General features: G+C 41.4%; 1 protein-coding gene across 3 annotated transcripts; it reads right to left on the bottom strand.

Moving 5' to 3' along the window:
* Window positions 1-1,806: 1,806 nt before the first annotated feature.
* cyp26a1 (cytochrome P450, family 26, subfamily A, polypeptide 1) lies at window positions 1,807-7,269 on the bottom strand. Of its 3 annotated transcripts, none has more exons than XM_071536748.1 (7): window positions 7,081-7,269; window positions 6,204-6,428; window positions 5,013-5,294; window positions 4,262-4,411; window positions 3,939-4,100; window positions 3,115-3,237; window positions 1,807-2,758 (listed from the first exon to the last, which is right to left on the bottom strand). In XM_071536748.1, the coding sequence occupies exons 1-7, from the start codon at window positions 7,267-7,269 to the stop codon at window positions 2,420-2,422; spliced, it is 1,470 nt and encodes a 489-aa protein (XP_071392849.1). In that variant the 3' UTR covers window positions 1,807-2,419. The 3 variants fall into 3 exon arrangements, with proteins under 3 accessions (XP_071392849.1, XP_071392848.1, XP_071392850.1); XM_071536747.1 differs by having other exon boundaries at window positions 3,115-3,261; window positions 3,966-4,100; XM_071536749.1 differs by lacking the exon at window positions 7,081-7,269 and adding an exon at window positions 6,967-7,029 and having other exon boundaries at window positions 3,115-3,261; window positions 3,966-4,100.
* Window positions 7,270-13,895: the final 6,626 nt, after the last annotated feature.

The raw sequence follows: 13,895 nt of genomic DNA, 5'->3' as shown, positions 1-13,895 counted from the left end.
GCGATAAAGATCCCAGTGGTTTACTTGCCAGCTGAGGATGCATTGGACGCCGACTCGACTGATGAGAACGAATGGAAAGCCCTGAGATTCATCAAGAGAATGACACATCACATCCAAACGCTGCTACAGTCTGTAGCAGTCTGTAGAGACAGGTGAAACAGATGGGGAAATGGGCAGCTGTGTGTCTAAATTGATTATGCCCAGCACACAGTCCATCTCAAACTGTAAAGATGTTCTCATGTTCTTCATCTCAAACTGCGAAGATGTTTTCTGTTCTTCATCTCAAACTGGAAAGATGTTCTCTGTTCTTCATCTCAAACTGGAAAGATGTTTTCTGTTCATCTCAAACTGGAAAGATGTTCTCTGTTCTTCATCTCAAACTGTGAAGATGTTTTCTGTTCATCTCAAACTGGAAGGATGTTCTCTGTTCTTCATCTCAAACTGGAAAGATGTTCTCATGTTCTTCATCTCAAACTGGAAAGATATTCTCATGTTCTTCAGCCCATCTCAAACTGTAAAGATGTCCTCCAGCCCATCTCAAACTGTAAGGATGTTCTTATGTTCTTCAGTCCATCTCAAACTGTAAGGATGTTCTCATGTTCTTCAGTCCATCTCAAACTGTAAGGATGTGCTCATGTTCTTCAGCCCATCTCAAACTGTAAAGGCGTTCTCTGTTCTTAATCTCAAACTGGAAGATATTCTGATGATCTTCACTCCACCTCAAACTGCAAACTTCTGTCCTTCAGTCCATCTCAAACTGTAAAGATGCTTCTCTGTGCTCTTGTACTTGACAAGTTTGTTCTCTCCAAAACAACTTGGGAAGAACGTTTTCCACAAGGACACAAGAATCAACTCTGAGTTCTTGGATTTGAGATTCACCTCTGTACTCAGTTAAACTCTAGGCATGTATCCCTTGTGTAGCCTACTTAAAGAAACCGTGTGCACAAATATGGTGCATTTGTTGCACCATATCAAATTGGGCCATCATTTGTCATCCGACTTATCGATCAATTTCTTCATTATAGAGCTACTTAGGTCTTGCTTACCTGGATGCAGCTCTCCGGACTGAATTGGATTTTTTGGAGAAACCCCAAAAGCACCCAAAGAATATTTAACTTTTCTATTTACTTTTCAGTTTATCCACGACCTGACAACTTTCACTGTTTATTTTGCACTACTTTACACAGTGGTGCATGTAGAGAGGAAACAAGGAAGCACTAAAGCAACAGCCAAGGTAGCATCAAAAATGTATGACAAAGGCATGACTGAAGATAGCTTTCAGTTACATCTCGATACCAACATACTGTATCTCATTACAGAGTAAGGAATGTGTTGGAAAAAAACATGCTTTGGGTGCTTTGGGGTTGGAGAGTCCATTGATCCTATAGGACTCTATTGGAGAGCCACACCCATGCAAGCAGGGATGTAAGTAGAATCGGTATGATGGAAAATGATGAGTTTTGCATCAGTGCCCCTTTGTTGAGGTTTGATGCCCTAACTGGCTGATGTGAAGGCTCCTTTTCCCTTCTGATTGTGCTTTTGAACCAACACATCCAAAGTAATCACTAGTGTCTTAGTCAACACATGCACAGTATCAAATACTTTTATTCACCATTTCTATATAAAGACAGCTTTTCTCCTTTAGCTCAAGCACTGAAGTCTTGGCTCATGATTGCTGAGATTATGTAATAATATTCTTGTGCTGCATGAAGACCAATGCAACAGCTTATAGCAACAGTTGTTGCTGATGCACTAAACTACTTAAACCCAATTTATATTCAAATGACAAAACCAGGATTCTCCACAAAAAACATTTTATTAAATAAAAGGCCCATACAATATAACATATGTCACTTAAATAAGTTGGGGTAAGATACAAAAGCTATATAAACAGACTCTACATTACAAATGTACATCCATCCCATAGATACACCTCTGAGCTGATTAAAAAGTGTTCCATGTCCGTGTATAGTGCCTCTCGTTTTGTTTGTTCATCTTTAAAAAAAAAAAAAGGATATATACAAATCCTGTGTATTAACATATCAAAATATAAAATGTAATATATGTTTCATCTCAATCATCTACAACTGTTCATATGTACAATTCACTTTATGCCAAAAAGCCACATTTACCAATTTGGCTGGATTCACACAAGATCAGAATTTAGATCTTTGTAACAAAGACCTAAATTCAGAAAATGTTTTCTGTCTGCCATGTTTCCCAAAAGGGCCTTAGTACTTAAAACAAAGATGAATCTTGATTTTGTATAGGCATCCTATCACTAAAGCTGTCTTTATCCCATTAGCTTCACAGTAAAATAAAGATGACAAAGCACTAATTACCACTAAAAGACTTTTGGGAAACCAAGCACTTAGCATTACACTGCTTTTGGGGAAACACAGTGCCTCCTCACAATGTTTTAATTTCGTACATAACTGGTGAACTTGGTTGGCAGATTGTCCACGGGATAGACGGTAGGTCCCGTTTTCATAGTGGGTGGCCCGTTTAGGAGAGTCCAGTTACACTGCATCGCCACTTCCACCAGGAAGATCTTCAGGAGGACCTTGGCGAACTCCTTCCCAACGCACATCCGGGACCCCCCTCCGAATGGGATGTACTGGAACCTGGAGGAGTCGCCGGAGAGTTTGGTCATGAAGCGCTCCGGCTGGAAGTCTTCCTTGTTGGGGAAGATCTCTGCTACATCGTGGGTGTCGCAGATGCTGTAGATGACATTCCAGCCTTTGGGAATCTGGTAGCCCTGAAGTAGAGAGGGAAAATCGTAGATGAGTATATTGCGTGGAGGCTAATAAAAGAAAATTTACTCTTTATCCAGGCAAGATGGCTTTTTGTTTGCGGTATATTATTGTGCCTGCTTGCTTTGGACCAAAGAGGATTGTATATCATCATAGCATGCTGTAGCCTGACATGCTGTAGTCAAAGATGTCCTAAAAACACTACTGGCCAATGATAAGCTATACTATACATTTACATTTTTAGCTGACACTCTTATCCAGAGATACTTTAATGAACAGTCAATTGTTTGTGGGAATTGAACCTCTGAATTCTAGGTTAGGATGCTCTCTGTACCACTTCATAGAGATTGTTTAAACTTACGTTGAGTTCAAAGGTCTTCAGGGCCACTCTGAATCCTCCAGGGACTGGAGGGTTGATCCTCAGGGTCTCTTTAATGACACAGCCGGTATACTTTAACTGCTCCAGGGCCTCGATGTTCAGACTCTGTAGGTCCATCCCCTGCTCCTCCTGAACACAACAAGAGACAAAGGGAAGGAATGAGTGAGGGAGAGACATTGGCTTGGTTTTCTGGTCAGAGAAGAAGCTGCTTCACTATTTCGCAGAATTGGGTTTTAGTTCTACAAACATTTCTCAGAGGCAGAGCTGCTCTGGAGACAGAAATAATCTCACTGGTTGAGTTAAACTTCAATGGACGGAGAAAAAGAACCACCATTTTTTTTGGCTGAGACTGAAGCCCGGTGAAAAAGGAAAGAGGTAAGAGATGAGGAAGATAATATTATGAAACCTAGCGTTCTTGTTACTAATTGATAAAATGCAATCTAGCCAGGCTAAGTTATCAAGGTTCGCTAGTTCGCCTAGCTGACCTTCCAAGTTCAAACTAGCCTTACTAGCCTATAGCTGTCCAGGTAAGCTAGTTAGCCTTGTGACATTTTGCCAGTTAGCCACATTTCCCTCCAAAAAAAACAAAAAAAAACTGTGGTTCTTTGGTTCCACCCATTGAAGTTTAACTCAACCAATGAGATTATTTCTGTGTCCAGAGCAGCTCTAGTGTTTGTAGAGCTAAAACTCCAATAAGCCACTCTACCTTGACCAGAGAAGTGGCAGTGCTATATCTGCTACCACAACTAAGCCAACTATTGCCATTACAACTGCTACTACTTCTACCAGTTTTACAACTGTTAAACTCTAAAAAGGGGATCCAGTCTAGTTACCTTTTCCATCAGTTCCTGCCTCAGTCTGTCCACCACTTCAGGGTTTAGGCCCAGGAACATGACCAGAGAGGTGGCTGTGCTGGCTGTGGTTTCATGGCCTCCAAACAAAAGCTCTGTAGCAGACTCCTTTATGGCCTGGAAAGACAGAAATTAGACATACAGGATGAGTTCATGGGCTCTTAACTTCCTGACACACTTCAAATTCCCGGAACATGTGCTTTGCCACTAAATGTCATTCTGATTCTACATGATCTATGAAGGTTAATGTAGTAGATGCAGTGTGATCCCATCATTACCTGCATGCTGAAGGGCTCCTTGTTCTTCCTGCTGCTGTCTATGAGCTGCTGCAGGGCGTCCCTGCGTTTCGACTCCCCGTCGGACTCCTGCACCTTCTTCTTGATGTTCTCCTCGATCTTGGAGTGGATGAAGTTCCTTGCCTTCAGGCCCTGGAGGACAGGACGGATGCGAGGGAGGGAGAGAGGGAGGGATGGAAGAGAGACAGAGATGAGTCACGGTTTATTCAGTACTATCAAGGGTGTATCCAGGTCAACTACTGTTTTGGAGTCCACATTAAATCAGTTTCCAAGCTCATCTGATTACAACTGAAGAAGAAAACCTGACTGTACTTTTGCTGATATTTTAGCAGTTAATGAAAGTATGATTATAGATAAGCAGATTTGTCTAAAAACTACAGTCCACTCCCATATCCAACTTCACTGCAGAGTTTTTGACATTACAAACATGACAAATTTGATGTAACTCATTTGCTCCCTCACCCTCTTGTTAAAGTAATAATCTGAAACATTTTATATAAATCGATGTCTGTTTTGCTACTCTCCATTTTCTAGTTCATGCAACTTTTGCTGTTCTAAACACGTATGATTTTCCCTGTGAAAAATCTGCTGCTGCTCAGGTTTTTATCACTTTAACTTAACGCTAATTTGCTACTCAAGAGGCATCTGAAGTTTACGGATCCATCAAACCATCCATGCATTAACTGCTTGCTTTATTGCAGTCGGGGTGTGTTTGTCCTAACTCGATCCTTACCCTGTACAGCCCGCTGAACGGCACGTCGATGGGAAGCGAAAACAGATTCTTGATCATCTCCTCGAAGGCTTCCACCAGCTCCTGCTCGTCGGTCTTGATCTGCTCCGGCTCGAAGCCCAGCAGGATCCTCATGGCGACGCGGAACATGAGGCGCTTCATCTCCGGGTAGACCAGCACGCAGGAGTCCCTGGCCAGCCACTCCCGCACCGCGGCCCGCACCTCCTCCTGGATGACCGGGATGTAGAGCTCCAGCGCTTCCCTGGAGAAGGCACGCATGATGGCCTGGAGAGGGAAGAAGAGGTGAGATTTAAGCATGAGTGTCAATTCACTGAACGAAGCTATGGCAAAGTCCCTGCATCCAATATCATTTGACACCAAAACTTCCAAACCTGCTGATATCCACTAAATTTCTGACTGACAAGATATTATGATTTGGTAAGTGTGATTGATCAATTATTACTTGTAGGTCACCAAACTATCAGTTTAGAGGGAACTTTCCAAATAAATCTCAAGCAAAAAGTTGAAAAAAAAAAAAGTCTGTCAATAATATGGTGATATTTGCTCCACTATAATGATAAAAAAAAACGATAAAATCAAATTTGGATTCACTTCAGGTATCACATCTTGCTATATTGAATTGGCACACATGGATTCAAATCAGTGAGCAGAAGAAATAAGTCTTTATTCTTCTCGTGGATTTTTAGAAAGGCTAGGACATTTGACAATGTATCAATAACTGAGTTTATTGTAAGTCCATCGAGACAGGCTTATGACCTTTATTGACTGAATTGTGCATAAATTGCATGGCATTGGTTGCATTACGCAAAAAGTTAACTGCATTCTCCAAAGCAGTCCTTAAAAATAACAGCAAGCACTGGACAGTAGAGCAGTCGTGATAACATGACATAGATGTTCTGGCCAAATTTCCTCAGCAGGCAGCAACAAGTGCTTGAGTCGATCTAAACGAGCTTTGGATCGATTTGGATAGATCCGTGCGTAATGGCACGACCCTGCTCTTTCTGGCAGTAAAAGTGCAACATTTGACGTTTTTCATCACAAAAACAATATTAATCCGGATCCGATACATTTTATCTTTCATTCTACTGACTCATGAGCGTATGTCCTTATGATAACAATAAGACAAACAGAGCTGAATCCAAGCCACGCTATAAAACAAAAGCGCACACCTACCTTCTTCTTGGTCTTGTGCTGGGTGCCGTGCACGTTGGAGAGCGTGTCCGAGCCCAGGATGGTGCGCACGGACGCGGGCCACTGCACGGACACGAGCCGGTGCTCACCCAGGAGAATCTGCCTGACGTTGTCCGCGCCGGTCACGCGCACCGTGGGGTTGCCGAAGAGGTGCGTGCGGTAGATGTAGCCGTACTTCTGCCTCTTCATCCGCAGGAACTTTCTCCTCTGCGACATGGCAACACACAGAAACCAATATAGATCAGTATATGCGCATAGCTCAATCGAAACCAATACAGATCAATATATATGCATATCTATATAGAAACCAATATAGATCAGTATATGCGCATAGCTCTATCGAAACCAATACAGATGAATGTATACGCATACCATAGAAACCAATACAAATCAATATAAACACAATCCACTATAGCAACCAATGCAGATCAATACCACTATAGAAACCAATAGACTGAACCTGGCACATCACTAAAACACAGATCTGATGATTTTCAGACTAAACAGGGAAAATCCCTGAGCTGGATCATATAGCCTAGAGTTAAAATAAAATATATAATAGGCTACTCCTATGAATAACCTATCTTTATCCAGGTGGGATAAGCATAATTATGCGCTTTTTAATTAACCTTTAATTAACCTAAGCGCGCAAAGTTTGGCCAATTTGGCAACATAAGGTAAAGACACCAAATCACACTTTCTCTCTGTGCGTAAAACATCCTTGTCCAGGCGGGACATCCCTCACTTTCATCCAGCAATACAGTGACTTAAAAGTTTCGATCCCGGTTGTATCCACGCGGTATGATGGCCAGTCACAACGGCGCAGCCCGGTCATGCATTTTTTTTTTTTTTTTTTTACCTGGAGGATGAGCTGCAGCGTCTCCCCAATGAACGGTAAGCCCATGGATCCGGGCGGCAGCGGGCTGGCGCAGCTCGGGTCTCTCCCCCGGATCAGGTAAACCTCCCACAGCTTGACCGCCACGAGAAACAGCAGCACGGGGAGCACGATGGTGCAGAGGAAGGTGGCCAGCAGCGTGCTCAGAGCCATATCTGCAGCCGGGTGGGGGGGTGTTCAAAAGTAATAGCGCCTGACAAGCAGCGTCTTGTGCTGGGGGGGGGGGCGGGGTTGCGTCTGTCCAGGTGGAGCTCTGTCGGCTACTGAGGCTGCGAGCTGCTCAGCCGATGCTTTTATAGGCTGCCGGGGGGACTCTCGGCAGCCTGTTACCTTCTCCTCCCTCAGATAAATTAGTTCACACAAAGTTCATCTTTAATTGTGGGTGTCACTTGGCCCCGCCCCCGGCCTGTACTGGCTGGCTCGCTCCACCATTTGTTCCAAAGGGCCCCGCGCGCATCTTTTTTTTTTTTTTTTTTTTTTTTAAATCCCTACCTCCTGTTGCACGCGGACAATCCGCGGCGGATTTCACTGTGAAAAGGTGCATGAAGTCTCCACGGCCGCGCAATGGGGAGCGCATCCCAAGGCGTCTTTGTTTGGCGATAACAGCTAGCTAGTTTACACACTCATTTTACCTTTGGCTGTTTAAGCATCCCCCCGGGTTCAGCGGGGAGCGGCGGGGGCGGGGGGGGGGGGGGGGATGTGGAAAACAGGCCCGGCTTTCTTTCGGGGTGAAGAAGTTCTTAATCCCTCTCTATTTTTTTCCCAATTCCTACCTGTTTATTAGGATGTTTTTTATTTATATTCAAAGATATATAGGCCTGATTTTATACATTTTGCATTTTAGAATTAGCCGATTTTTAGACCAATATTGACCAATATTAAAACCGATATAATAAGCATCCATAGTCATTAATGCGCAGTGATGAGCAAGCAGTCAGTATGACTATGAGAGATGAAATGATGATTAACACCTCGGCTGGAAAGCAGCGTTGCCCTCCGCTTGACTCAGACTGTTTCTATCCGTCTATCAGATTGGACCTCATCCTAATCTAGAAGAAGACTTTAACCTCCACTCTCTCTCTCTCTGTTATAAAAATGATATCTCTGCTCGCAGCGGGTTCAAACTTGGGTCAGCAGAGAGAGAGAGAGAGAGAGAGAGAGAGAGAGGCAGAGGGACACACACACACACACACACACGCACACACACACACAAGGTTATCCCCGGGCTAACGCCGCATGAAAAGTAAACACCGAGAGGGCGCTCGGCTCGCTCGCCACACCCTCCCTCTGCATTTGGACTCTTGTTTTTTTACGACCTGCCATAACGTCAGGACGTGTGTGTGTGTGTGTGTGTGTGTGTGTGTGTGTGTGTGTGGCAGGGCCAATCGGTCAGTCAAATTGAGACAGCTTGGCTCCTGCTTTTACAGCGACACATTACATGGATGGATCTGTCTGTCCCGGCTGCGGCGACTGTGCTGTGCGCGTTTCAGCGGGTGCCGAGGAGGGCGCCCTGAGGTTCACCCCGGTGGGAACGGCCCGGCACGGCACGGCACGGCACGGCACGAACCAACAACTACCACTACAATCATACAACTGGGCTGACTTGGATGTCAAATTCCATGACTTTTTTTTTCCTTGACATTCCATGGGGCTAAATCTGTTCTTTCTTCCTCCTTTTGCTGTTGTTTTTTTCCAGCCTGAAAAAAAAACCAGGGAATGAATGTCAAACAAGTTGGACAATACATTCTGCTATATCCCTGTGAAGTAGTGACCCATTTGTAAAATGACCTGATGTTCCCCCGGAGAATTGATCCAATTCCCTGACTTTTCCCTCGAAGTGAAAAATCAAAGTGAGATTCCGCCTCAGTCTGACCCTGAACAGACAGAGAGAGGCTAGACCTGCAAAACAAAGAGTGGGACCATTCTTTCATGTTAATATGTTACTTTGAGTATGAATATTTACCTGGTTGAAGGCAGAGGGTTCATTGGCTTTAGACTCTGGACAGCTGCAAACACGCTAATACTGACTCTGCAAAGGTAGAAATCATCATCATAAGCAGTGGTGGAAAGTAACTAAGTACATTTACTCAAGTACTTAAGTACAATTTTGAGGTACTTGTACTTTACTTGAGTATTTCCATTTTATGCTACTTTGTACTTCTACTACACTACATTTCAGAGGGAAATATTGTACTTTTTACTCCATTACATTTATTTCACAGCTATAGTAAGGCTACTAGTTACTTTTCAGATCAATATTTTATATTTAAAACATTTGATCATCTTTATAAAATAACTATAAAATAGCATTGTTATAGATTAGACTACCCAAAAGTATAGCTAAATTGTTAAGATTAGCTTCACGTTGACAACTTTAAAATGCTGCTTACATGTACATGTATGTCAATAAATCAGTATTAATATTCCAATAATTTATGAAAAATATAACTCTCTAAATGGGGACAGTTTGCATAATGAGTATGTTTACTTTGATACTCTAAGTACATTTTGCTGCCAATACTTATGTACTTTTACTTAAGTAAGATTTTGAATGCAGGACTTTTACTTGTAATGGAGTATCTTTACATTGTTGTATTGCTACTTTTACTGAAGTAAAAAATCTCAGTACTTCTTCCACCACTGGTCATAAGTCATTTTCAGCAGTTTTATACACAATAAATTTGATTTACAACAAATACTGAAAACTGACCCCAGCCACAGAAGCTACAATAATAGATATAGATGCACAAATCTGCCCAGAGAGTGTATTTTATGTGTTATTTGAGATATTTAAATAGGTAATATCAGGTAATGTGTTGATGCTATAAGTTCCTATATGAGTCAGTGTTTCAGAGTGAATGGCATTTCCAGCTGGTCATGCTGTATCTGTTGAGTTTTTCCGCATCACAATGTGAACGTGTGAAACAGGATTCTGCTGTTCAGGTGTGATAAAGGGGGGTGAAGGGAAGTTCAAGTGTAGAGAATCATTCCTAGCTGTTTATAGGTTTACAGGTCCGGGCCGGGGGCCATATAATCGGCCCCAGTAAACACACCGATCACCTGGTGGAGCCTGTCAGGCTTATCAGGCATGGACGCTATCTCCTGCCTTCTGTATTGTCACATGTAGAGTTCTTAGACTTAGACTTAGAAAACTTTAATGTCCTCCAAGAGGCTATTTGTGGTACAACACAGAACATATAGACACATTTAAAGCACATTAAATCAAATAAACAGAAACGACAATAATCCAAATCATCTATACCATCACAGTCCAGGCAGACATTTAAAGTGCATATCGATAACTGTATACCTGACCATATAAACCATTGAAAGCACATCAATAAACAGAAACCACAATAATCCAAAATCATCTATATAAGCCATCATAAATATCCAGGCAGTCCAGGCAGACATTTAAAATGCACGCTGATAACTGTATATCAATAATTATAATAAAAATAACTAGTGAGTATACTGCACATCCCCTATGTATCCATGTATTCACATCCAATAGTCCAGGGGTTCTCAACATGGGGTCCGGGGACCACCAGGGGTCCTTTAGAACGTTCCAGGGGGTCCCCAGCAAACTGATGAATTGTTAAACTTCAGCATTATTTCATTTACAAGAAGTGAAAACAGTTAGAGAATGTAGAAGAATGACTGTTTTGATCAGAGTTTCTCTGTTATCTCTCTACCTACAATACAGATAGTCATGGGATTCTGGACAAAATCATATCTAACAATAAAAATATTCTCAGATTTGGGTTCAAGAGACAAAATCTCATCTAATGGGGGTCCGTGGCCCTAATGTGGACTAAATTAGGGGTCCTTGATATGAAAAAGGTTGAGAGTCACTGCCCTAGTCCATGTATTACCCCAGACTCCCCATGGCTACCACATGTCGGGTATGGTGAGTAGGCTTGGGCTGATATTCAATATTTTCGAATATCGCGATTAAAAAATAAAAAATAAAATAAAAAGTGAATTTTGATCTGGTGGTTTTTATCATTATAGAGCAAGCAGAAATGTCCAGAAATCAACTCAGAAGTCATACAAAAAAACCCAAAACTGTGCATAACCTATGTCCTGGGTTAGTTAGTTAAGAAAGCTGATATGAGAGAGGTTTGAATTTTTTATTAAACTTTGAGCGATAAAATGTGTCTTTTCAAGTAATTGGGTACAGCAAAGAAATGTAGAATACACATTAGAACAAACGGAAAGGTCATATAAAGCTACACAACTAACAATTACATGTTAAATGTATGAATAAAAAGTATGTGAAAAGAATAGATTACAGCATTGTGACTGGGAAATCACAGCAGTAGCCTAGAACTTACTGAGGCAAGGACAGTCATGAAAATGTGCGAATATACAATAAATAAATAAATAAATATGTGCAGTATGAAAAAAGGAAATAATCATTCAAATATCAATATCTATGCAGCTTGTAACAACGGTGCACTTTTTCATGACAAACAACCGCACGTTTGAAATGAACTGGATCGAGTAGGACACACACACACACACACACACACACGAACGCCGGAGAGCGCACAGTCAGCATTAAGCGCTGGGAAGCCACTGTAAACCGAACGCCTCTCGTGTGTGTGTGTGTGTGTGTGTGTGTGTGTGTGTGTTTCTCTTCCCCAGCCCCCCCCCCCCCCGTTCGCGCGCGCTGACCTGCTTGTGACCCTGACATCTCGGTGAACTCTCGCGCGCAACCAAGTTCACTGTCCGTCAAGCGGAGAGAGAGAGAGAGAGAGAGAGAGAGAGAGAGAGAGAGAGAGAGAGACTGTAATCACATGGGGGAACTTTAAAAGCACTGAAACGACATAAAAACATTTTTAATTGGAGCTACACCCAGCTGTTATTGTTCTAAATATCGAATAATTGAACGATTAATGAATAACAGGATTATCAATACCAGTCGAATTGTAGCTACACAGTTCACAAAATAATTAGTGAACAATAGTAGCCTAATCTTAACTCATCAAAAATAATGTCATAATTTCTATCCTATTTGACGTTTGGATATTGGAAACATGAATATTGGGCCCAAATTTATTTCTGAATTTATCAAAAAAATGAACATGAAAAGAGCATGTGCAAATTTAACTGCAAAATTATTAGTTATCAACCAGGACGGGAAATGGACAGCAATCTTAAATGAGGAATGACTCTGTAGATAATTTATAGATAGATTTAGCCTATTGATTAGATTGATGGAATCACGTGCCATGCCAAATAAAGCACTGCTGAATTGGACTGAACTGAACAGAGTTCCAACATAATGAGTTACTATTCACATTTTTCTATGCGTCTTCCTGCCAAAGAAGGCTTAACTATGTGAGTAGAACTGCATTTAGACCAGTTTAGACCGATTTACTTGACTACAAACAAAGAAGAGGTACGTACAATGCTGTCGAACGGCCGCTCCACTCTGCCCGCTGGGATTTGTAGTTTTTACCGTCTGGAGAGTGACGTGCGTTCCCGCCGGGAGGAGGTCAGTGGAGCGCGAGGCTCCTGGTTCAGCGCGAGGTCAGTGTCTCTGTTTTTCTCTCTCTCTCTCTGTATATTCATTCAATTCAACGGCGCTTTATCATCATGAGGCCGTTATTCCATACGTTGCCACATATAAAAATGAATTTGCATCACTACAAAGGAATAACAGCCTAATAAAAGAGCAGATTAACTCTCTCCAATGACAATATAGTTTAAAATATGAGGCTATATAGGCCTACTAGCTACAATGGCAAGGCTACTGTGTAACATTAGCTTAAACTATATTATCTACAGTGACAATATAGGCTACTGTAGCTACTATCTGTACTGTCCATGTGTGACAACAATAACTTCTCACTCTTATGTCTTCTTAACTCTTACCTCTACGAACCAGTAATCCCATAAAATAACCTTACATTTACATGAATTCACCCCATACTTCATGCAAAAGCCCCTTAAAATGAGTTAAGGGAGTTATTAATGGAGGAAACCACCTTAAACACCCCTTCAATCCATGTAAAATTCAATGTGAAATTCAGGGAGACAGGAACTTTCCGAGAATAGGTCATAACCCTGTAAACCTGCACAAAAGGCATGACAAATCCCTTAATTAGTGTCTCCCTGAACCAAATCTCTTAAAACCCCATGATGCTAACCTTTCTTTTTTTAAAGCTATGTTATTTTCAAGGGATAGTTAATGCTTATGGGATGAGTAATGAAGGACATTTCAGGGATAAAATGAAGGGGTTTGATTTCGCAGTGTACAGTGTAGTAGGAAGTAAGATTCAGCCTCAGTCTGACCCTGAACAGAAAGAGAGTGTGACCATCTTCTAATGTTAATATGTTTGCGTATACATAACAGTGGTGGAAGAAGTACTGAGATCTTTTACTTCAGTAAAAGTAGCAATACAACAATGTAAAGATCCTCCATTACAAGTAAAAGTCCTGCATTCAAAATCTTACTTAAGTAAAAGTACATAAGTATTGGCAGCAAAATGTACTTAGAGTATCAAAGTAAACATACTCATTATGCAAACTGTTCCCATTTAGAGTTATATTTTTCATAAATTATTGGAATAGTAATACTGATTTATTGACATACATGTACATGTAAGCAGCATTTTAAAGTTGTCAACGTGAAGCTAATCTTAACAATTTAGCTATACTTTTCACAGTTAGTAAATATAAAATATTGATTTGAAAAGTAACTAGTAGCTAACTATAGCTGTGAAATAAAGGTAGTGGAATAAAAAGTACAATATCTCCCTCTAAAATGT

Source organism: Centroberyx affinis, unplaced genomic scaffold, assembly GCF_046629955.1.
Source record: "Centroberyx affinis isolate AG114_WGS23_722 - 3 ecotype Tasmania unplaced genomic scaffold, CSIRO-AGI_Caff_v1 ptg002931l_1, whole genome shotgun sequence".
In the NCBI taxonomy this organism is placed as follows: Eukaryota; Metazoa; Chordata; class Actinopteri; order Beryciformes; family Berycidae; genus Centroberyx; species Centroberyx affinis.
The sequence above is the reverse complement of the archived record's forward strand: the minus strand, read 5'-3'. Positions and strand labels throughout refer to the sequence as shown.

Excerpts from the sequence above, each read along its gene's own strand:
- cyp26a1 (XM_071536748.1), bottom strand. The coding sequence starts at position 7,269 with ATGGCTCTGAGCACGCTGCTGGCCACCTTCCTCTGCACCATCGTGCTC. Across the intron at positions 6,429-7,080 it reads CGCTGCAGCTCATCCTCCAG|AGGAGAAAGTTCCTGCGGAT; the intron begins GTAAAAAAAAAA and ends GCCATGTCGCAG. Across the intron at positions 2,759-3,114 it reads TGAAGACCTTTGAACTCAAC|GGCTACCAGATTCCCAAAGG; the intron begins GTAAGTTTAAAC and ends TCTCTACTTCAG.